The sequence below is a fragment of the Trematomus bernacchii genome, unplaced genomic scaffold (genome assembly GCF_902827165.1).
Source record: "Trematomus bernacchii unplaced genomic scaffold, fTreBer1.1, whole genome shotgun sequence".
Taxonomy (NCBI): Eukaryota; Metazoa; Chordata; class Actinopteri; order Perciformes; family Nototheniidae; genus Trematomus; species Trematomus bernacchii.
The window spans coordinates 3,280,389-3,304,234 of NW_022988097.1; the positions used below are offsets into that span (position 1 = coordinate 3,280,389).

Consider the following 23,846-nt stretch of genomic DNA (forward strand, 5'->3'; position numbering starts at 1 on the left):
TCTCATCTTCTCTCACTCAGATCAAATCAAGATTTGGGCTTATTTTTTGTGTCTCAGAAAGATGTTGTTTTCGTTGTCTGGTCAAGCCCTTTAAAAATAGGTATTTAACTGGTCCCAAATGGATTCTGCACAGAGATATGTTCAAGATGATCCCTGCTAAGGAAATATCAGGCTGAATATTGGAGCCAGAAATGTAATAGTCCACCACACCAAAACCCCAAAGAACCCTCATCACCTCAAACATCCCGATTTATTCCGCAAAGCATTTAAAACCAATGGTGATGGCATGTCGAATGAGCAGTCTTACATCAAGGGGTGGATTGTACGGTAAACAGAATTTCATTCATTAACAGCATTAGCTCTAACGGCTCTCACATGACTGAGGTTTAGCTCTCTTAAGTGTTTACAGCCACACAGCCAAGGGGTTTGTTCCGCTACAGCCTTATGAGAAATCATTACTGCGAATACTTCAGCCAAGGAGGATATATTTTCGGTGTGGTTTGTTTGTTGGTTTGTCTGCAAGATTAAATAAAAAATACTGTTAGAATTTCCGCAAAAAACTTTTGCAAGCGTGAAAACTGGACTAAGGAAGAACTCATTTCATTTTGGAGGGTTTTCAAATTATGTGGCACACTCGGTTTTTTTGACTAATTGGAACAGCTTTGGCTGATGTCTGCACATTTGGAATCTTCTTCTTGGATAATCATGTTAGCGAAGGGAAAAATAATTCAAGATTTCTCATTTGGTCACAGTTATACCAACTGAAAATCTTCAGAAATTGAGATGTTGAATGTGAGTTAAAAGCTGCTGTACTTTTCTAAGCTCTGCCTCTGCTGCTGTTTGATTGTAAATCTCGTATTCTGTGGTCTCTAATTGCTGTACTAATGTAATAAGGTCCATATAAGCCATTACCAGTGACTGTACAGAAGGATTAGGACTGCAGTGGAGTGGATTTGTGTTGTAAAAGCTGTAAGTCCAATATAGGAGCTACAATAGAGGCTGTAGATATTACTAGATTACATGATCCTATAATTTAAACAGGAATTTACATGTGCCTGTATACAGAGAAACCTTTTCAGAATCATGGAAAGGTTTATCATCTGTATTAATAGCTTAATTTTTTACTATAACATTGGGGGATTTTCAGTCCTCAAAGTCAGACATCATGTTAGACATCAGCATGTCGGTGCTGACGACAGCCAATTAGTCGTAAGCCTGTGGAGCTCTGAGTCTGGTGACTGGTCCCATTGAGGGATTAAGGCTCAACTAGATTGGATTTGTTTTACGTCAGAAGGACAGGAACCCTGTGGACAAAGTCAAGTCATAGTCATCTCCGACAAAAGAGCTAATTTCTATTCATTATTCACTCCAGCGTTTACTTGAGTTTCTACTATTTTCTATACTGCTAAACGCTTGTGTTCCAATATGAGGGTTGTTTTCATTGTATGGATCTGGACACTGTTTATTCCAGTCATGATTGATTTGGACTCTGTTCTGTCTACATCAGCTGGGCAAGGGTTAACTTATTTTAATAGCAGATGTTATTATGGCACCAAAGTGTGTGTATGTGTTGCAGGTGTAGTTTGGATGTTTAGAAAAGCACATTTCGGAATCACCGTTGATGCAATAAGACAAACAAACTAATGTATCAAAGCAGTGGCAGACCAGCAACCTATGTGTTCTATGGGGTAACATTGCTGTAGTCAATGGAGTCTGGTGGCTGTGAACAGAGCATAGACAACAGTTTCAGTTCCTCATTTGTAAGGGCTGCCTCAGGTGAAAATATTCTAAATATAGGATACACTTCAATCAATTTGAATAAGTGTTGGTGGCTAAAATACGTTTTGTTGTTACCCCCATCCAGATAAGTTCATCGCCTAGCTTTCTGCTGGTACTCCTGTCTGTTTTCCAAACTGGGGGAGTGACGACCGCCGTCTGCTGTAGGTTATACTCTGACTATTCATAAGTACCTCATACAACGGATCCCACTTGAAAAAAATCAAGTATGTAACCCTCAGTTCACCACAAACCGTGGATAAATATGGACATGTTTATCTTCAATCTGTGTTTGCATGTGTTTTTGTGTGTTTGTGTGTCTGTGTGCTCACTGAGTGGTTTGTAACGAGGTTATTTCATGTGTCTAATAAAGGCGGGCCCCTACAGTTCGGAATACCTTCTAATAAGGAGGATACACACACACACACACACACACACTGTCATGCCCATACACATACTGAGTAGCTTCCAAATACAGTTAATGATGTGCCTGAGAGTGTTTACACTGCGTGCATTGCAAGGTTGCAGAAACCAAGTTAACAAATAGCTGCCAGAAAAGTCATGGAAGAATGAGAAAAAGGAAAAAAGTTCATGCTGTAAAAGTGCCCTGAAAGAAAGCATAGTTGAAATAGCTACACAAATAAATAATGAAGATTAGGAACAAGCTCAGATAAACAAAATGATGTAACCTGCTCTTGTTTATGAGACTGTAAGAAAGGAGGGAGCTCCAGATTGTTTCATGTTTTTTCCAGGACTGTGAAATATAGACTAGTTTCCATGTTATGAGAGAAAGACTCTGCGCATAGTTATAAGGTTTCCACACCCTCTCCAACATGTTAAACTATAGAAATATGTTTTACTGCTTGGTTCAGTTTGTGCCTTGTATTTGGTTAACACAGCTATCAAATGTTTAATATCAACTACAAGACAATAGCCTTTTTTCAGACCGTTGAATATGGAAAAATGCTTTTTATGTCTTTTAAAGTGATGGGTTTTTGTCAGACTGTAGAAACTGTTGATCAGGTTAACCCCCTTTTGCCCGTGTGAGACAAATAGTTTCTATAGATTTATGTTAAATGTGGAGGCTAGGGCGGCTGTGGCTCACTGCGTTACTGCGCTGATCTTGTTTTGTTTTGTTTTATATTCCATTGCACAACAATGATGAAAACTTTATTTTCTCTTCTCTTTGAGAGTTCATTTTTGCGAAGTCATTTTTAAACTTCTTTTATTACTTCTTTGTGAGTGAGAAAGTGAATTCAGAAAGTGCGTCTTTACCATCTTTGGTAGCAACTTTACACAGGAAGGCCTCTGTGTTTACTGTAAGTCTTTTTTCTCTTGTCTGTCTCGTCCTCCTAATATTCATCTGTTTATCTAACTGTTTCTTCTTCCCTCTCATGCTGCTCTTTCCCACAACCCCTCTCTCTGACCCCTTCGCTCCTATCTTTTTTGTGTTGTCCCAGTCTTCTCTGTTTTTCAATGTATTTTTTCTTTATTTATGTGTCCCTTACTCGTCCTCTCATCCCTTTCCCGCTCTTGTTGCTTCTTTCTTTTCTTTCAAATCTGTTTTTCTGACTTTTTTTTAACCTTTTCTCTTTCCTTCCCCGTCATCTCTCCATTCTTCTCTCAGATGAAAAGGAGGATGTCACCATGGGGAGTCGGCTTTGGAAGTGGGCGCAGGTCAGTCATTTTGACCCCTGACCCTCTGACCTTGAACTTAATACTTACACAGGAAATTGTCTTTCCGCTTGACTTAAGGACTTTTCATTTTGGGAATCAGCCCTCTTGCTGAGAATTAGATGAGAAGATTGATCCCACAATCATATCTGTGTGTTAAGTATGGAGGGAGAGGCGTGAGTCAATTAGCTTGTTGTAGCCTAGCTTAGCTAGCGTCAAGTTGTTTAAGTAGGCTACATAAATCCTTGTGAAACAAAAATGTGCTGTTTTTACACATCTATTTACTGTATGAATGGTTGTCACTAAGAGGATACCATGTTTTCATTAAAGAGCTTTCTAGGTGTATTCAGACTTTTTAACTTTGAAGGGAGCCAGGCTAGCTGTTTCACCTAGCTTGCAGTCTTATGCTTGCGTAAGCTAACTGCCTCTTAGCTTCTGCTCCTTACTCGACGCACAGACAGAGGAGGGGTATTCTTTTTATCTTAATCCCATCAAAAACAATAATTTTATTTTTAAACAACTGCACTATTCCTTATAAAGGTTGTAGCAGGTGTACCAGCATCTTTTATTATCAGACATCATACTGTAGAATGTCACCAAAAAACCTCTCAACAAACGTTTTAACTATGTTTTAACTGAGTCTTTGCCTTTTGTGGTTTGTTCCCTACTGATAGAACATGTAGTCCTGTGTTGTTATTTGGTGTCAAGTTTTCATTCTCCCTAGGCACTTCGTTGTTTCCTGAGTTCATATCATAGACAACATATTATATGAATGTCTGTATTTATCTGTGTTTGTGTCTGTGTATCAGTATCTGTTTCCTAGAGATATGATGTGTGTGTGTGTGTGTGTGTGTGTGTGTGTGTGTGTGTGTGTGTGTGTGTGTGTGTGTGTGTGTGTGTGTGTGTGTGTGTGTGTGTGTGTGTGTGTGTGTGTGTGTGTGTGTGTGTGTGTGTGTGTGTGTGTGTGTGTGTGTGTGTGTGTGTGTGTGTGTGTGTGTGTGTGTGTGTGTGTGTGTGTGTGTGTGTGTGTGTGTGTGTGTGTGTGTGTGTGTGTGTGTGTGTGTGTGTGTGTGTGTGTGTGTGTTCATAACAGCAGCAGCAACAACATCAGTGTGTGTCTGTTTATGACCATGTGATACAATAATCCAAATATGGAAATACTGTTAATACCACGGTTTAATTAGGAAGTGATTTCACAGTTATAGTTTAATTCAGTTGTTTTTCTCTCTGACGTATGATGATTCTCATGACCAGTATTAGGATGATGATCATAGCCAATGGTTGCATAACGGTAATACTGAAGAAAGCTGCAGCACGTCAACAAACTCTGGAATGTTCCATCTGTTTCTATAATAAAAACTAACTGTAAACATAGTGACAAGAAGCTCTCCAGACACTTCATTAATGGAGACAAAGAGCCTCTACACTAACAGCAAACTGGGAAAACATGGCTGTCTTGTAAGCTTTCTTAAAGTTACAATCACCTAAAGTTATATTTTAACAATTTCGTGTTCCGATAGTCGATGTCAACTTATTAGATTTTCCTGGAACTATCGACCATATCACATGGTCATTTTCAACAATTTGCTCAGAAGTTAAGGTCTTTCAGTAAGTTGTAGGATGTGTTCAGACCAAAACCAAAACCTGAATTTTGCCCTGTTTTAGCAGTGCAATTATGGCCGGTGGTGTTTTTTTAGAATATTGAACATCTCTCTAATATTCGTAAACATCAGTACCCTTTTCTTAAAAAAATGAAGACGGACTTACTTTCATGCCACCTTTACAAACACATGTTTTTCCTGAACTTACCGTGGATGCCTTTGACTTTGTTCGCTTTTCTGGAAGCCCTTTTTTTTCTTTTGTTGCAGTACTCTGGTTGAGTCATAAGAGTGCCGATTGCTGAAAGACGACAACAATAACTTTTATTATTTATTTTTTAAATGTCTGTAATGCCAGAAGAATGTTATCCCTGATATGCATCACACACATCAAGTTCAAACACATATTTGTTTCTGTTTGGTTTGGTGCAAACTATTCAGGTCAATTTCTCTGTTTTTTTATTCATAGTACTTTAAGAGCATTGGTTTACTGTTAGCTAACAAAGTGGAGCTGTCTCGAATAACAGACAGCAGATGGTTCAACATTTAGGAGCTGAACTATCACACGGTCTTTCAACTTCCTGTCTGCTGCACAAGGATTATTAATAGTCCTGTGGAGTAAAATCATGCAATAGATTAAAAACTCCAAAATATACTGTTTTGTTTATTGTGATTACTTATTAAAAGAACAGTATCCAATAGAAACCTCTTTTGATGTCTTGTAAAGGTTCACGTAGCAGTGTTATTACCTCCATTCTGTTGCACAATTCGAGCAATAACAAGACATCAGTTTGAAATGTGATTTCCAAGTGTTTGAGTTTGTTTTAGTGGTTGCTGGGCACCTGCTGGTGTTAAGACAGAAGTAGATGGCAGAGCAGAGCAGAACATTGGAAACATGCCTCTGCTGAGACTGTTTGGATTGAAGTGAAGGATTGGACTGGAGATTTAAATCAGACTGAAGTGCAACATGACATCTAGAGTTTAAGGACCAAGCTGAACTTTGTCCCAACAAGACCCACTTCACATGTTCATCTTTGAGGAAGATACTTTATAAGGAAGCTGCTTGTCATATGATACTTAAACATGTTTTTGTTTTGTTATTTTATCTCCCATTGTAAAGCGTCCTTGGGTTTCTTGAAAGGCGCTATACAAATCTAAATTATTATTATTATTATTATTATTATTATTATTATTATTATTATTATTATTATTATTATTATTAAATGTACTCTCATTGTGCAGTACCTTGTTATTGCAGATTTTTCCACCCAGTAAGAAACTTTTACTGGCAGTCACGACACTCCTAATCCGGACCTTAATCAGATTAATATACAGCGAGTCTGATCACAGTACTGCCACACAAATATGAAACCAGACAGGTGTAATAGATGGGGAAAAACAGTTTTTAGTTCATGCTTTTTGGTTTCCTAAAATACTAAACAAGCCTTAGCATCCTCCCTCACCTTTTTTAGGAATGTATCAGTGTACTGCTGTATTGTGCTCACAGTATAAATCTTTATTGAGGAAAAGTGATGCTCATCAGTCTCTCTCCCTGTCTCGCAGCAGTGACAGCGCTGCCATGGCGTCAGGACCTCCGGAGGGGATGGCCAATCAGGAGCCTGCTGAGGTTGCGGAGGAGTGCTCAGGTAAAGTTTTGATTAAATGTTCAGTTAAAAGTTTTCATGTGATTTCAGTGGAAAAAGGAACAAAAGACTAAAGATTATTCATAATGTAAAATTGGTCGAGATCAATGACTTTAATAATGAAAAAACTATGTTTGAATCTCTGCATTTAAAAAAAACAAGATCTTTGACTCTGCATGTGATATGAGGACACAATGGTTTCTCAGGACCTGCTACCCAAAGCTAAATAAGGGATAATTAGCCAATTATTACATGCTTACTCAGTTAATAAATTAATAATTTTACACAACATTTTGTTTTTAACAGGATTTTATATATTTAAAAATGACAGTTTTTCTTCCACTTAAAAAAAATAGTCTGTTCCACTGCCTAGCAACGTCTGAACTGCGATCACAGCGACGTAACTTAAAATCGAGGTTTTCTATAACTGTCCAAATCTGTTCACAGTTTATTTTCCATTAACAAGTCTTTCAACAACACCAGAGCCCATACCGTGATCCTATTAGTGTGTATTCCTGTCTGTCTTCTTCTGCTGTTCCCTTTAGTGTTTACTTCTTGTCTGTTTTCTTGTGCTAAATTCTCTGTCCTCCAGCTCTCTCTGTCTTTGAACCTCTTTCCTTCTCTTGTTCTCTTTTCTTTTCTTTACTGTGGACAGTTTAACCATCATGAATCTAAAGTTTTGTGCTCTCCTCAAATCTAAACATTTAAATGTGAGCAGAGCGCCCTTAGCAGCGATCTGCTACCGAAAAGAGCAGACCTCTCATTGTCCAGATCGACCAATCAGAATCAAACATTCAACTAAGCTGTGTAATAAGACAAAAATAACAAACTATATTATGGGGAGAATTGGTGGGTACTAGTACTGTATGAAATCTACGTCATATCAGCGTTATGTTGACTGTGTACACAGACACAGCAGAGAAGATCAGGCGCTTTAGATCTCCTGGCTGCCGTTGGCAGGAAATGAAGGAACACAGAAAGCTATCATCATCTCACACACACACATACACACACACAAACCCAGATGCACACTGTCGATACAGATGGAGAGCATGCTGCTGATATAATTGAACCAGTGAGAAGTGCATTCAGAGGTCAGAAAAATGTGTGGGTGAAAACACAGCAGGAATTTTTAGCTGAAGTACGCCTGGGATTATCGAACAGGCCAACTAAGTGGAAACAGTCTCTCTGCCTGAGCTTAATTCTGACTTTTCAGTGGAAATCTATTATGGCAGGAAACAGACCATTAGCACTTAGTGTGGTGAGTGATTTCTATTTGACTGGCATGATAGAGCTGCCAGCAGGCGTGACTCCACAGATCACCGAGTCTGCCACTCATGTCCGTCTCAATGTGTCCGAGTCAACCCAGTGATGGTGCCAGGCCAGCAGAGAGCTGCAGTTTCAGAGGGTCAGACTCTGTTCATATAAATTATACATTGTTAGGCCTGCTGTCCTCATTATATTGTAAATAAGCAAAAATCCCAGAAATAAATGATCAAAAATTCACATGGATTATTTAGTAAAGTCCTACTGAACTTTTAATTAATTTCGGTGAATAAAACTTTCACTGGTGGTGTTTCCATTTAGTTACAAAAAAGAAAAAGAAAATTGCATTTATATTTTGTTGTTGTTTTTGACCCAGCTATTTTAACACTTTTGATATACTGATTTTAGTTTTCTTTGCCAATTCAGATATTAAAAATCGAACCTGCCAAGGTGGAGATATTTTAGGTTCCCTCTTTTTCTCTCTGGCATTGTTTCCCTCAAAGGTCACCATCTTCTCAGTATGTTAGCTCAGGTCAGTACTCCCCTGATGATGTTATTTTGATTATGAGAGTGTAGCCATGTTTTTAACTGAGAGAATGTACAGTATTTTGGTGAATATCAGCATCTTAGCTCTACACTGACCATAGAGCTGCACTGACCTTCCATTGAAGTGGTGGCCTTTTTCAACTCTCGGAGAGCAGACCTTTAACTTAAGAGTGCATTGTGCCTAAAATAGTGATTGAAATGGCTCCGTTGGATGGTGTTTCCTCCTGTTTTTTTCATCTTGGCAGCGCAGAAAGGCTTCATAAAAGTTTGTTGGAAGCTCTGCAATAACACAAAGCCGTTTACTTTCAAGTCTGGACAAAAGAGAGGAGAATTTGCCAACATGCTTTACAGAAAGTGGATGAGAATTGCATTATCTTGTGTCAGGTGCTTTATGTAGACAATTTGAAGTCTTGCATAATGTGTGTGACTTGTTTAGTTACATTTACCTATGATACAGAATGAATAAAGAAATTAGCTCAATCATTTTGACAAGTGTTCTTTAAGAAATGACCCAGAAATGTTAAGCAGCACAAGGTTGAGATTCCAGACATTTTTCAGTGTGATTAAGTTCCAACCAGAAGGTGTATTTTTAGAGAAAGGAAGGAATGCTCAAGGATTCCCCGCAGGCAGAAAGACAGAAATTACACAGCAAGTATGAAAAGAATGTGTCTTTTTTTATATATCGTCTGAAGCGTTTTGTTGGCCTAGGGTTAAAAAAATAGTTGGTTCACATTTTTATTTATTATTTTTCAACAGCTCCATCTTTGTTCACTGCTCCTTTCCATTTAGTTTCCTTCTGTTTTGTGTCTCAACACGATCCAGACTGTGGGGATTATTTATTCCATTATTATTTCTCCATTGGGTTTTGCTCCACATTAGATAACATTGAAACAATGACGATGGGTCTGTGGTGCTATGAAGCTGTAGATGCAGACCATCTTTAAAAGTGTTGCACTTCTATCTATACTATTGTAGGACTCACAATGGACATTAGAAAATACATTTCTTATTTTTGATCCCTTTTCCCTTGTAAAAACTGCTGACAATACCCACGATGTAATCTCTATAAACAGATAATGAGTTTCTCTTTGTAGTACATTTGCAGACCTTTTGTAGTCCAAGCAGTAATGACCAATCACATTGAGGTGGCATGGCTGCATGCAGTTAAAAAGTCAGTGTGGAGAGCAAATGCAATCTCCAAACCCATCGGCTAATGGTCCAACAGCAATGACACTCTTAGTGATAACGGACACTATCTTTCAGAAAACTTCTAGTCCACAAGCTAATAAAAAGCTAGATCCTGTTCAGAAAATAGCCAATGGGTTCTGAGATTGCAGTAATTCCTGTTTGTGTAAAACATGCAACACTCTGAAGGTTGTTCGACGACAAACACTGTATAGTGGTTTGGTAAACAGTCGAAAAACTGCATTCTGCATTTTTGCAAAAAAACGGTTTATTTCTGCTTTTAAAGTTGGGTCTTTTTAACAATTTTACTTTTTCTTGGGGCCAGCCTCAAGTGTCCAATGAACTATAGTTTTTTGCACTTCAGCAGACCTGTTGAATGTGGGATGGAGAATTGACCAGGGGGCATTTCAAGTGTTGGATGACCACCTTGCTGACTGAAAGCAGTGTAAGCTCTGTAGCTGTTTAAGGAGTTATAAAGGAGTTGTTGAGTTTTTCCACTGCGGTGCTAATGGAGCTAGACTCACTAGGGGGGAGGGTTTACAAGCTCAGGAGAGTGTGCGTGTTTATATCTGTCTTTATATATGTCAGTCTTGGTGTGTAGTTTCTCCAGGGATGCATACCTGGGAATTTACAGCCACGCGGAGCTCACTGCTGAAACTAGAGTTCATATGAGGGCAGTGTGTAAAGAAGCCGTGTGTGTAATTGTCTCGTTAACAGATAACTGCACAGTTAATTGTAAAGCTTCACTAGAGTGCGTCAGGACAAAGTATCCGTAACGGGGTTGAATTAGATTATTTTATTTCCTCTCTTTTCTCATTTGTCTTCACAGGAAAGAAGAAGTCCAAGTTCCAGACGTTTAAAAAATTATTTGCCAGGAAGAAGAGAAAGGAGCCGCCAGCAGCAGGAGGAGATGCTGGGCTCAAAGCCAGCCAATCTACTGACAATGTCGGCAAAACCTCCGAAAATAACACCCTCACTCGATCAGAGAAGGAGAAGGGATCTGGGTAAGATCAGACACAGATAGACAAAAACACACACCAACTGTGACGGCAACACTTTTATTGGCACAGTTTATACATCGACACAGTTTAATGCGCCTGTTGACAAGACTAAGAAATAGATTCAAATACTTCTATGTGGTTTATTTTGGAAATGTTTTTTTAATGGTTTTAAGATCCTTTAAAAAACAGAACAGCTCACTAAATGCACTTTGGGTGAACTAGAAAGCGTTTTTCTTTATGCAGCAACTTCAACCATATCTTTCACATGGGAATTCATATAAAGATTTACTCTGGAAGCCCTGAGAGGCAAGTGAGAAATAATATTCTGGTGAACCATTTTCTTGCTCAAATGGTAAATGGACTTCATTTATATAGTGCTTTTCCAGTTTTTCACGACCCCTCAAAGAGCTTTATATTTACAAGTCAACGTTCACCCATTTATACAGAGGCTGCCATACAAGGGGCCACCTGCTTCTCATACCATGCCATCGGGAGCAATTTGGTGTTAAATATCTTGTCCAGGGATGCATCAGCATTACACAACCTTGCCATTGTTAGACTACCACACTACCTCACAGCCACAGAGGCATGCTTTCTCTCCTGTGTTTTGACTCAAGTACAGGGATAATCTTCCCTTAATTGCTTTTTTCATTTGTGAAACAGGTGGTGAAACGTTTCAAGTCAGTTTATTTTTCCATCTCTGAAAATAAATAATTAAGGAATTATGAAAGATTATGCCAGCAAACATCTTTTTCAACCTGTTCTGACAAACACAGAAGAGAAAATTATTTTTACTAAAGAAATGCAGCACCTCTTTTCCTCCTCTGTCTGAAACCAGAGCCCAGTTTGATCTGATTGGTTAGCTGGTTAGATTGGTCAACCGCTTCGATATGTCCTGAACAATGTATAGCCAGCCAATAGACGCGAAAGTGATATGTAATGATGTCAATATGTTACGGAAGAAGAAAAACGAGTCCAATGGAGGCGTTTCTGGGATGGGGAAAGTGTTTGGGAGAGAAACTTTGGAATTTTAATCTTTGCAGACCATTTACATGCACACAAAGCTATATAACACACTACAGGAAAGGGAAAAGCCCAAAAAGCATAATAGGGCCTCTTTAGGTTATTTTGATTACTCTGATTACTTCCATTGCAGTCGTTTTTACTGTGCTGCACATTTTAAACCTTCATGGTTTCTTATTAACTTTTGTGCAAATCTATAAGTGTTTCTCTCATAAATCTATTTGTTTCAGGCTAGAAAAGCCATTCAAAAGACATTTAGTCAATTTAGTCCTCTTGAACCAAAGCCAATTCAATAGTTTTTGATGGGTTGGCCGACCTTCCCAATGAAATATGAATCCAGTTGTGGCAATATCATCTTGTTTTTTATTAATATTCCCTAAACGTTACTCTTTTTTTATCCAGCCACCACTATTTGTCAACCACAAGCATTTCAAGAGGTTCACCAAAAAAAGCAAAGCTGCTGTTAGTAGACACCATTTCATTTGCCTGCAGTAATATGTTTATATTACATTTGTTTGATTTCCTCAGCCTTTTTAGATACATATCTCCTCTTGTGTAGAGAGGACAGAGATACTTAAAAAAGGTGGACGTTGTTTAACATCCAATTCCTGTTCATCCTAAGCTTAGGCTTGTGGCTTCCTGTTTTTGTTTCAAATAGTGGAGTTTGTCTTCCTGTGGACAGTCCTGATTTCCTTTTGTTTTCCCAAGCTGTGGCACTTCCTGCCTCGTCTACTCTTGACTTTTCCTCATAGTCACGAGATATCTGCACCAATTTTACTGAAGCCATTCTGTGTTAATTGGAATGGCCAAATGTTGTTGGACAGCAAACAAGAACAGAAAGGAGATTATCGATTCATTTTGAATGATTTTCTTTTGTGAAAAACTGGCAACCCCTAACCATTAAGGGTCAATTATTTGTTTTAAACCTCTGACCCATCGGGCCTACCAACATGCAGTTCTCTTCCTTCTGTTTGTTATGTTTCAGAATCTGTGAAACATCACTTTCTGCTTTGTTTATATCTTCCTCTTCCTGTTCCCCAAAGGTCAAAGATCAGCCTGGGCGGCAAGGCCTTGTCCCATGACTCTGTCTTTGTTTCGGACTCATCGGAGACCAACGATGCTCTGGGGGCATCTCAGGAGAGCATCCACGGGAAGGTGAAATCACTACAGGTAAGTACTTATAAATAACCTAAGTGGTCCTTTAAGTTTGAGATACTTATCAACAGAGTGGCCACGTTTGAGCTCCTGTCTCAACAAGTTGTAGTCTCTTCCTGGAGAAGAATAATGACCCTGACCTCCAAGTGCATGTTAAGACAAGCAAGGAATTGAAAGAGAAAGAATTTGACTGCAGGTTAATGACGCATACTAGGCAAATAAAGACTCACAACCTGTGTGTTTGGGAGTTCTATGACCCTTTGCTGATCTGCTGTCAATTTATCCAAAGATAATGAAAGTAAAAGCAGGCAGTCGCTCAAATGTCTGTCACAACAACGGGCTAAAACGGGAAGACTCGAGAGCCAGACGGATGGACAAGTTAAACTGCTGCACTAAGCCAACTTTAGGGGAGTGAGAATTAAACAGCATCTTAAGGGGATTTGCTCAAAAGGAAAACTTTCTCCTCTGGCTATAACACTGCTCTAGAAAAGGGATTAGTTTGCAGACAACACAGCAACACACGTGATCATTCATAATAATTTAAAAACGGTACAAGTATGTAGATTAGATAGAAGTAAACCCTTGAGGTTAAAGTAAACACATTGATTTCTATAAACTAACTGTAGTGTTTCCGCCACCCTCTGATCTGCCTGTTCAATTATTAAAAGAACAAAAATATAATCAAACTATTTAGGGATCACCATGTTAGGAGGTTATGGCATACAATAAGGCAAATTGCAACACTGTAAGGTGTGTATTATATGGGGGTCACTAACTTAGGATACCACAAACAATATCATATATTGAGGTCATTAGCCCAATTTTATACCTGTAACAAATGTTTGACTTGCCACCAAACATATTTATTGATATGTATTTATATTGTTGTTTTATTGACATTAATTTAACTGTTACATTATATTTTCCTCATTGAATGTGTTAGTCACATAATGGTGACCTCAAGTAAGCTAACTGAATTTGACATTATCATGGCTTTGCTATCATGTTCTGTAGCAGTTGAGATATTCACCCAAAAACTAATTTGAGATAAAGGGAACAAAACACAGTTAAAAAAGAAAGACTGGCTAACAGGAAATACTACCAACATCTTTTCCAAATGCTAATGTTATCTTGTTTGTTAGTTTTTTAGTTGGTCAGAAATACTATTCACTTGCATTAGTTACTCTTTATTTTGTCTGGATTCAAGTCATATTTGATGAAGATTGTAATGTAATGTTATATAATCAGTTTACACTCCAAAATTAGCAATACACTGCATTTCAATTATTAGCTTCCAAACACAGCTGCTAATGGTTAGCTAAGACGTTGCTATGTCCTTGTTTTAGCTGGAGCTTATATCTGTTTCTCAGTGTGTTACAGTAACAAAATATAATACTAACATTGAAAACTGCAGGGGTCGGTGTCCTTCAGTCAAGGTCTTGGTGTGTGTGCCAGTGTCCAGTCGGCTAAAGAAAAGCTGCATTGTCCAGTGTTTGCTTTGCACAGGAGTCCTTGAATGACTGTTACAGGGAGATAAAAAGTCTGATAGTTTGAGTTTCTGTGATACCTTACACACACACACACACACACACACACACACACACACACACACACACACACACACACACACACACACACACACACACACACACACACACACACACACACACACACACACACACACACACACACACACACACACACACACACACACACACACACACACACACACACACACGGAAAAGCCTAAAATAAACACTTTATATCTTGAGTGCCAGCTGACACAAGTTATTCTCTGTTAATCATACTCTACATTTGTGGGGATTTTCGGGCTGCAACGAAGGGAAACTTTGAAAACACAAAAATGTTTAGTCAAACACACCTTTGCTTCTTTCTAGCTGTAGTTGATTAAACAGGCTGTCAGATTTGGCTCTTCTCCATCGCCAAGTACACACATACTGTACTGACACACACACACACACATAAATACCTGGGAAATAATATTCACTTCCTGCTGTAATATCTACAAGTCTGGCCAAGTCTTTTCATTCTTAATCAGGTGTTTTGATCAGTAGATGACACACATGTACAAACACAAATATCTTGTTTTTATCTGCAGCTCCAGCTGAAGCAGGCCATCAGACTGGGCTCTCCTCCGTCCATCATGTGTGTGAAGAGAGCGGACGATGCTGGAACCATGTCTGAGGACGACGGCCTGCCCTGTAGTCCGCCTGAATACAACGCGCTTCACACAGTCATGGTAACACATTATTGAGTGATGTCCCACCCTGCAGTATACCTGAATGCTATTTTCAGACGGCGCTGCTAACACTGATTTTGTCTCTTCATGTCAGAATAAGGCTCAGAGGAACAGCCGCATGAGTCTGGAGGGAGTAGACAGTGGCGATGACCAGGTAAACAAACACACCACCAATTCAGTTTGCACTCCTATAAAATGGTCGGATATTTTGATTTCAAAATTGTACTCGTCATAGCCAACTAACCCAGACTTTAAAGGACAAAGTTTAAACATGAGTTAATCAGACTTTACACACCTTCCTCTGGAGACACAAAATGCTTTTTACAACTTAATTGGACAAATAAAGTAGAAAATATGTGCCAATTTTAAGTTCTGTTGAATTCAAAATAGATGTTGATATTATTTTATCAACATCTATTGATGCTAGGTAGCTTAGTAACATTTCCACTGACTGTTGCTAGCACTGTAGGTAGCATACACAAAGGTATATTTCTGAAACAGGAATCATGATTCTGTGCAATACAATGTGTTGACCTGATGTAGTGACAATGATGTTATCATCGCTCACAAAGGTACAGTGGAAACAATCAAATATGGAGATATCATGGTTAGTTGTTTTATTAAACAGCTACCGTAGTGCTAATGTAGCGCTGTAAGCTAGCAGCGGAGGTAACCATAAAAACATAAAACTTAACTTGCTGTTTTCAATGCAAGGCTCTGTGCCCCACCTCACGGTGAGCAAAGAGCAAATCGTGTTTTATGTAAATCCGTCTACAGGAATAATGCAGTGCTATTGGCTACTGTAAACAATAAATATCCTGTGTTTATACAGGAAACTCAAAAAACTCTCTGCTAGCTTCTTTATGCCATCTTTAATGCTTAATTAATAATTATTGGAGGGTTTTTTCACATGGGGACAGATAAACTCCCAAAGACAAACAAAATGACTGCCATGAAGAATTTAATATGTTTCACACGTGTTGAATTTACTGACAATGTAACTTTCTACATTGCAACTGTACATCACTGCTTTCCGTCACCCTCCAAAATGATCCACTTCTAAACTCCAATATGCTACAACCCAGTCTCACGGCATTTCGTGTTATAGTCACGACATTTAATCTATTGATTCGTGTTCACCAACACGATTTGCCCCTTTTTTTTTCGTGTCACACAGAACGATTTTAAAAGCAATGTATTTCTATTGGTAGTATGTTTCGTGCCTGCACCATGTCTTTTTGTCCGGTTGGGTCTTGGAAGACCGGAAGCTGTGTGGTTCATAAAAACATGTTCTTACTCAATATCAAGCCACAATTATTGTTTTTATTTTAAATCGTATAATGTCTGATTTTTTTTTGCCGTCCGCAAGGAAAAGAAATGGGGCTCAGAGCCTCAGAATACTGAAATCTGTATTTTTTAAATCTTTTTTTCCTTCTAATTTGTTATTATTTTCTAAATAACGCACTGTTATTTACTCAACAATAAAACACAATTATCCTTGTTTTTATTTATTTGTTTAATTCTATAATCTCTGGCTGTTTGGCCGTCCGTCAGGAACTGAATTTCAAAAACAGGAAACAGACGTAGGCCTATATGGGACATTTCGAGCATCATTGCGATACACACCCACTGAACTGATTACCCAGGATCCTCAGCTATGGTTTAAGCTCGGTGATTGGATGTTTTAGCCGCAATGCACGTTGGGATATGGTGTTTATGCGATATGAAATCCGAAAAACATTTCGGAGTTTAGGATGGCCGAAGACACTTCACTACCCATAATCCTCAGCTATCGTTTGGGACTACAGTCCCTTTGCTTGACAAACGCCGTGATTAATCTTCAAGATCTGGGATTGGATGTTGGAGTGGCAGTGCGCCAAGGTTACGCCAAGCGTCAAACAGCTCTTTGAAATGGAACGAAACCATGGCAGACTATCCAAAACTAGACTTGAACGGGACCAGCCCGGGATGGATGTGTCTCCCATCACCCAAAACCCCTGACTATTCTTTCAACTCAGTATTTACATTCGTATATTAAAAAAAAAATCAATAATATCTTTAAAAACTACAAGTCCTTTTATATCAGCTGTGCACCGTTATGGTGTAAATATAACCTATCTACCAATTGGATCAAATATAAAAGTCAGCCGAATTAATGTTGATACTGCAAGGAGACGTATTGTGTGAAGAGAAATTGAAGATGTTGTTTAATTGCTGATATATTTATGATCCACGTCACGCATTCAGTTTCGGTGGCAGTTCTTCCAGTTTGTCCAGAAGTCTTCTAATCAGGGCTCCATAAATAGAGAACTAAGGCAGATATGTAATATGTAATGCAGCCGAACCGTGTATTACAATGCCGTTATGTGATGACTTTCAAAGAGAAAAGCAAGCACACTCGGAATAAAGTATTATTTTCTTTCTTTTTTTAAATGTTTTTCGGATTTCATATCACATAAACACCATATCCCAACGTGCATTGCGGCTAAACAATCCAATCACAGAGCTTCAACCATAGCTGAGGATCTTGGGTAATCAGTTCAGTGGCTGTGTATCTGTTTCCGGTTATTTTATTTTGAAATTCAGTTCCTGACGGACGGCAAAAAAGCCAGAGATTATAGAATTAAACAAATAAATAAAAACAAGGATAATTGTGTGTTATTGTTGAGTAAATAACAGTGTGTTATTTAGAAAAGAATAACAAATTGGAAGGAAAAAAAAGATTTAAAAAATACAGATTTCATTATTCTGAGGCTCTGAGCCCCATTTCTTTTCCTCGCGGACGACAAAAAAAGTCCAACATTATACGATTTAAAATAAAAACAATAATCGTGGCTTGATATTGAGTAAGAACATATTTGTATGAACCACACAGCTTCCGGTCTTCCAAGACCCGACCGGACAAAAAGACGTGGTGCAGGCACGAAACATACTACCAATAGAAATACATTGCTTTTAAAATCGTTCTGTGTGACACGAAAAAAAGGGGCAAATCGTGTTGGTGAACACGAATCAATAGACTAAATGTTGTGACTATAACACGAAATGCCGTGAGACTGGGTTGGGTGCTATCATATGAACAAATGACAGTGAGTGAATATAACCCTTTCCCCATTCAAGTCATCTCATGTGAATTCTATAGTAAAAACATCTTATGATCCAATCTAATCACGACTAAATAAAAGGCGTGCAAGTTGACCTCTTGCTCTTTTTCCTTTTCCAAGTTGTATTGCCCTTTCTTTCTTTGTTACGTCTCTTCTTTCTCCCTCCTCTAATTGCTGTCTGTTGACCTACTGTATGAGTGTTTGTGCTTTAGCCCATGTGACCTGAAATGTGCCTCAAGCCAACTAACACCACTGTCAGTTAAAAATAATTCCTTCTGCTAAGTACTTTTCTGATGGAGACTACCAATTTGCGATATGGAAAATGTCCTAAAATAACTTGAGTATCCTTTTAGCCTCACTGGCTATAATGTGGGCAAAAAGCACAGTAAGCAAAGTATGACAAATGAGCATTTAATGATAGTGCCGTTATAGCAATTTCAGACGGGTCTTTGGCTAGTCATTTACCCGCTAAAAGGACCACAAATGACCCGCGACAAAGACATGCGCACAAAACCTGGAAATATCCCTTTTAAAGTGCATTCCACACAAAGGAATGTGGTCAAAGAGGGCTGCAGTGACTTATGAATTGCAGTCACAGTGGCACTTTCTTTTTGAGATTTTCCACTCACTGAGAACTCATAACAGACTTCACAGAGACACAGATTTAGATTTTCACCTGAAAATGAACTTTAATGTCATTGCAGGGCAACCGTATGGTTGTAGCTAGGCAAAAAAAAATGTCAAGTCAGATTGGGTAGTTGGGTCTGGGTCAGTCTGTTTTCATATATACTGTCAATAACAGATGGAGGCTCATTGAGTGGCTTTGAGATTTTAATAAAGGACTTTTTTTTTACTCTGGGTGTTAAAGCTGATCAGTATTTTACCTTTGACAGACTTATTAACAAATATGTTTTTTCGTCATTGAATCCCAAAACTACGGTGGCCAACAGGTGCAAAAACGTCACAACGGCCCAAAACACTTCGGAGAAATTACTAAAATGTCTGAATTGATTGAAATATAAAAACACAAATGTGCATGGAAACAGCAGGAAGCCCAAAACACAACTGTATCTGGGACACTAAAAAGTGATGCACACATCTGGGACGGAGCGATTGTTGACATTTGGGGATTTTAAAGTTGGCCAACAATCACTGTAAACATGCCTTATTATTATTTTATTTTAACAATCCAATCGCATTATTCCTTCCAATATTATTGCAGATTGGCTGTAAGCTAGCTAGCTAACGTAGTTAACCTGGTCATTTCATATTGACAAAGACTTACAATTAAGAAACACGCTAACTCTGCTAACAGTGACAGTTGGCCACAGAGGTGTGCATCACTTTTTAGTCTCTTTGTGTTTTGAGCTTCTTGCAGCGTTTTTTTATTTACAGTGTTTCGTTTATGCAGCGCTTTTAGTAAATGCTGCGTTGGTGAATGTTTTCTAAATGCTGGGCATGTATTGTCCATGGTGTTGTCAAGTTGTTGAAGATGTTTCTTCATTTGCATGTATTTTGGCACATTTGTGCTTTTATAATTTGCATTGCTTCTAAAGCTGCAGCGCATTTCTCCTAATTCAAGTGTTTTGGGCCGATGTAGCGCGTTTGCATCGTCCATCGGCCAACATATAAAACAACGATTGGCAGATTTTGTGATCGCAGTTTTAAAAAAGAGTGTTGTGAATTGAATCATAAAGTACTTGGTTAGGTTTAGGGTATGATCATTGTTTGTTATATAACGTAAGTTATTTTATATAAGTTAAGTACGTCCTGTAAATTGCGGACTGAACTAAATAACTAAATGTTGACTTGGACAAAAAGAGGGGTCTCTTGGGTGAAAGTCCCTGTGTTGGTTCGCTTTACGTACTTAAGTTAAGTGTTTTATGTTCGTGAAGTAAGTAATGTTCATTACACAAGTAAGTTGAAATAATAGATTTTTATATGGGACAAACAGCCCTACATGTTTGACCCATCCAGCTGCTCCAATCTCCTACGCCAACTTTGTTGCTCACTACAACTTCACCTGACTTGCTTCTATGCTGCGAGCATAATTACTATGGTCCTAGAGGTTGCCTCCTAACAATTAAAGTAAATATGGGTCGTAATAAGCCTATGCAGCCGTTTAGTGGGGAAGATGTTCAGATTTAGCTTCTAAGGAGCCAGATATTTCCTAAAGTACAGTGACCAAAACAGAACTACAACGAGAGTCTCAGATTTTTCATGTTCCCACAAACACAACAAATTAATGCGAATTTTGTTATGTTCTTGCTGCATGTGTAAACTGAAAACTGTAAATGGAGTTACTGAAATAAGCAGTCCTTCAAACACATTAGTTAAACTTTACTTTACTAAAACTCAAATGGATCTTTAATGTTATACTTTGGCTTTGAATGGTGTGATAGGAAGTTTAGAGGACACTTCAGACGCAGCTTTGGTAGGACAGTAAATTCAAAACAAAAACACATACTGTATCAGCTGCAGAGTAAACTGCTGGTGTGTGTGTGTGTGTGTGTGTGTGTGTGTGTGTGTGTGTGTGTGTGTGTGTGTGTGTGTGTGTGTGTGTGTGTGTGTGTGTGTGTGTGTGTGTGTGTGTGTGTGTGTGTGTGTGTGTGTGTGTGTGTGTGTGTGTGTGTGTGTGTGTGTGTGTGTGTGTGTGTGTGTGTGTGTGTGTGTGTGTGTGTGTGTGTGTGTGTGTGTGGTGTGTGTGTGTGTGTGTGTGTGTGTGTGTGTGTGTGTGTGTGTGTGTGTGTGTGTGTGTGTGTGTGTGTGTGTGTGTGTGTGTGTGTGTGTGTGTGTGTGTGTGTGTGTGTGTGTGTGTGTGTGTGTGTGTGTGTGTGTGGCATTCCAATGGTTTCTCTGGCAGTCTGCTTGTAGTTATAGAGTTTCTGCTTTAACCCGCCTCTTTCTCTCTCAGACACACACACACACACACACACACACACATACATAAAGCTCGATAAACATAAATCTAGCTGTTGACAAATAAAAAACGGGATTATGTCTCTTTAGCTGTCTCACCATCCCTCAGTCTAGTTATGCGTTTTAGCCAAAATCAATAATGTGAGTTTTAAATGTTGAGTTCTTCCAAATCATAATCATGTCATATGACCTCTAGTGGTATCTACCATGCTAATAGCTTTAGTTTAATTTGCTGTTGTTTATGGAGATATTCATCTCTGAAACTTCTGCCAAGAAACCCAATACAATGGATTAAGAAATACATTTGATTTGGCTATGTGGAAAGAACTCAATATATCTTCATGTAGAGTTCTTTTCTGGCGGCTCTGAAAGCATGGAAACATGTCCCAGTAGAGGAACAAAATACAAATATGAACAAGAAAATTAGCAAAATATGGCCGCTTTAAAACCTGGATTTTTTTTTGTTTATGTCTGTAAATCCTCTGTCTGCCAACAAAGAAAAATAATAATAAAAACTTAATTTCATTCAAAAATTGTGACTATAAGGAGAGTCATGATTACGATTGGCAGTTGTACAAAAAAGTTATAATACATCACTTGAAGTGTCGAGATGTCAAACTGAATCATTTGGACTTTTTTTGTGGATAATGGATGAGAAAAGGGAAACGTCTCTAAGATGTATTGTTGAAGCAAGGGAAAATGTGAGAGGGATACTTCTCCAGTGATGACAGAGTAAGTGTTGGTGCTGTGGAGAAGTACAGCTAATATTTATTCAGCTGGACCCCCCTCCCCCCACTGCTTTCCTTATCTCATCGTTTAAGGGAAACTCCACCTTTTACCACAATCGACTCTACCTGTGTCCTCAAGAGTGTTTCCCTGTTACTCAGTAATCAGTGACCCTCTGTGTCCTCTCTCCAGCAGTCCTGGTCAGGCTCCAGCAGAGCAGTGAGTCCTCTGGTGGTCCCGGGGGACTTCAGCCAGCCGGCCAGCCCCTTCGGCTGTCTGGATAACTCTGCTGCCAAACACAAGCTGGGCCTGAGACACAAAGCCTGCAACAGGAGGAAACACGTCTCTGTAAGACATTAATGCAAACACACAAACATCAGCAAATACACTCTCACAACCCAATACTGTAAATTATCAAAGCGGTTTGTTTAAACTTTGGTCCTATCATAACATTTTACTGGCCAATTTTAAAGGTCACCTATTATGCAAAATCCACTTGTTCATGTCTGTTATACATATACATGTGTCCCCCCCCCCCCCCCACCTTATCACCTGAATCTCCTCCTAGAGCACAGTGTGTTCTTTTTAACCAAATATCTCTCAGAGGGGAGGGGCTCCTTATGTTCATCTAAAGTAACAGACAGAGAATCAGCACTTTTGAAACAGGGCTGAAACAGAGGGGGTTATGGGATGCGGCAATGATCTGTTTGGTGTTTTGAGCCAAACACTTCAGAGACATGTTTTGTATATATCTGAGACCTATAATATATTGATGAGAAACAGTATATTAGGGGACCTTTAACTAATATTTTGACTAATTATGTCGTTTTTTTTCATTGGCTAACATGGGCTTTTCTTTTTTAACTTATATGATCATTTTTGTATCAATGTCTCCATCTTCATTGAGAAAACTAGGATTTAGTCAGCATTTTTTGCATGTCAGGGTTCTTAATCCCCAAGTCAATGGGTGTTTGGATAAATACCTGAATGAAGCTCAAGAGATGTGTACTTTATGTTCTACAATATAGAATAACTCAGTAAATACCCACAACTTGGAGCTTCAACTTGTCTTAAAAAAAGCAGTTGCTAACAAATAGCTTAATTAGCTTAATTAGCTATTTGTTAAAAAACAGTGAAACTCATCTACTCAGGGACCGTGAAATAGTTATTTTAAATCCTAACGTTAGCTTTAAACGTATATACTGTAAAAGGTACAGTATCAGAATAAGTAGGAAAGTATCATAAATGTTTTTCGCAATAACTTTCATATAATGGAGAAATCACATTAGCTTTTTGTCGATGGAACCAGTGTGATGCAAACTTTTGGGTTGGATTACTAAAACACGTAATTCCTGCCGTAGTTTATTGGACTCCTCCTAGAGAAAGTTGAAGCATTGACTGACGGATCCTCTTCAGCCAATCATAACATGATAGGTATACATGATGTGGTAATGATCAAATGTTACCTGATTGTGCCAGCGATAGAGCCAGTGTCTTAAGCACTTTAGCAGATTTCGCGACTGAAATGTGCCTCTTTTAGTTTAGGACAATCATACCAGTTCATGGTCGTAACTGATAAAGAGTATTTCTTTGTAAATGTTTTGTGTCAATGTAGAGGCTGGAGTTGAAACCAGAGGGAGAGTCTGTGTTGGACGGGACACTGAACGCCTCCATAACAGCAGATTCAGAGGAGCAAGATCAAGAGAATCCAGCAGAAGGTCAGAACACTTCCTGCTCTGCTCGATTCTACTCCATCTTTTTTTTTTTTATCAAAATGGTTGACTCTGCATGTATGGAAGATTCTCACTGCCAGTGTTTCGAATTCAATGATATCATCAAATTAAAAATGACTTGTGTTAAAAAATGTTTTTTCCATTGTCAAAGAATGTTCTGTTTACTCATGAGAAATATCAGATATCTTTTCTTAGAATTTGCATGCAATTTGCAAACTAAACCTCCAAATCAGATTG

General features: G+C 38.6%; 1 protein-coding gene across 11 annotated transcripts in view; it reads left to right on the forward strand.

The window, feature by feature from the left end:
• Nucleotides 1-23,846, forward strand: part of zgc:66433 (uncharacterized protein LOC321250 homolog) — a 50,548-nt gene that overhangs the window by 15,195 nt on the left and 11,507 nt on the right. For 4 of the 11 annotated variants that reach the window (XM_034121144.1, XM_034121151.1, XM_034121152.1 and 1 more), the window contains exons 2-8: nucleotides 6,612-6,694; nucleotides 10,518-10,692; nucleotides 12,756-12,882; nucleotides 14,987-15,127; nucleotides 15,222-15,281; nucleotides 22,069-22,224; nucleotides 23,492-23,594. In XM_034121144.1, the coding sequence (XP_033977035.1) occupies nucleotides 6,612-6,694; nucleotides 10,518-10,692; nucleotides 12,756-12,882; nucleotides 14,987-15,127; nucleotides 15,222-15,281; nucleotides 22,069-22,224; nucleotides 23,492-23,594 (845 nt within the window). Of the gene's footprint in view, nucleotides 1-1,864; nucleotides 1,941-1,984; nucleotides 2,004-3,403; nucleotides 3,454-6,611; nucleotides 6,695-10,517; nucleotides 10,693-12,755; nucleotides 12,883-14,986; nucleotides 15,128-15,221; nucleotides 15,282-22,068; nucleotides 22,225-23,491; nucleotides 23,595-23,846 lie in introns of those variants that run through there. The other 7 variants (XM_034121149.1, XM_034121150.1, XM_034121147.1 and 4 more) reach the window with 5 other exon arrangements.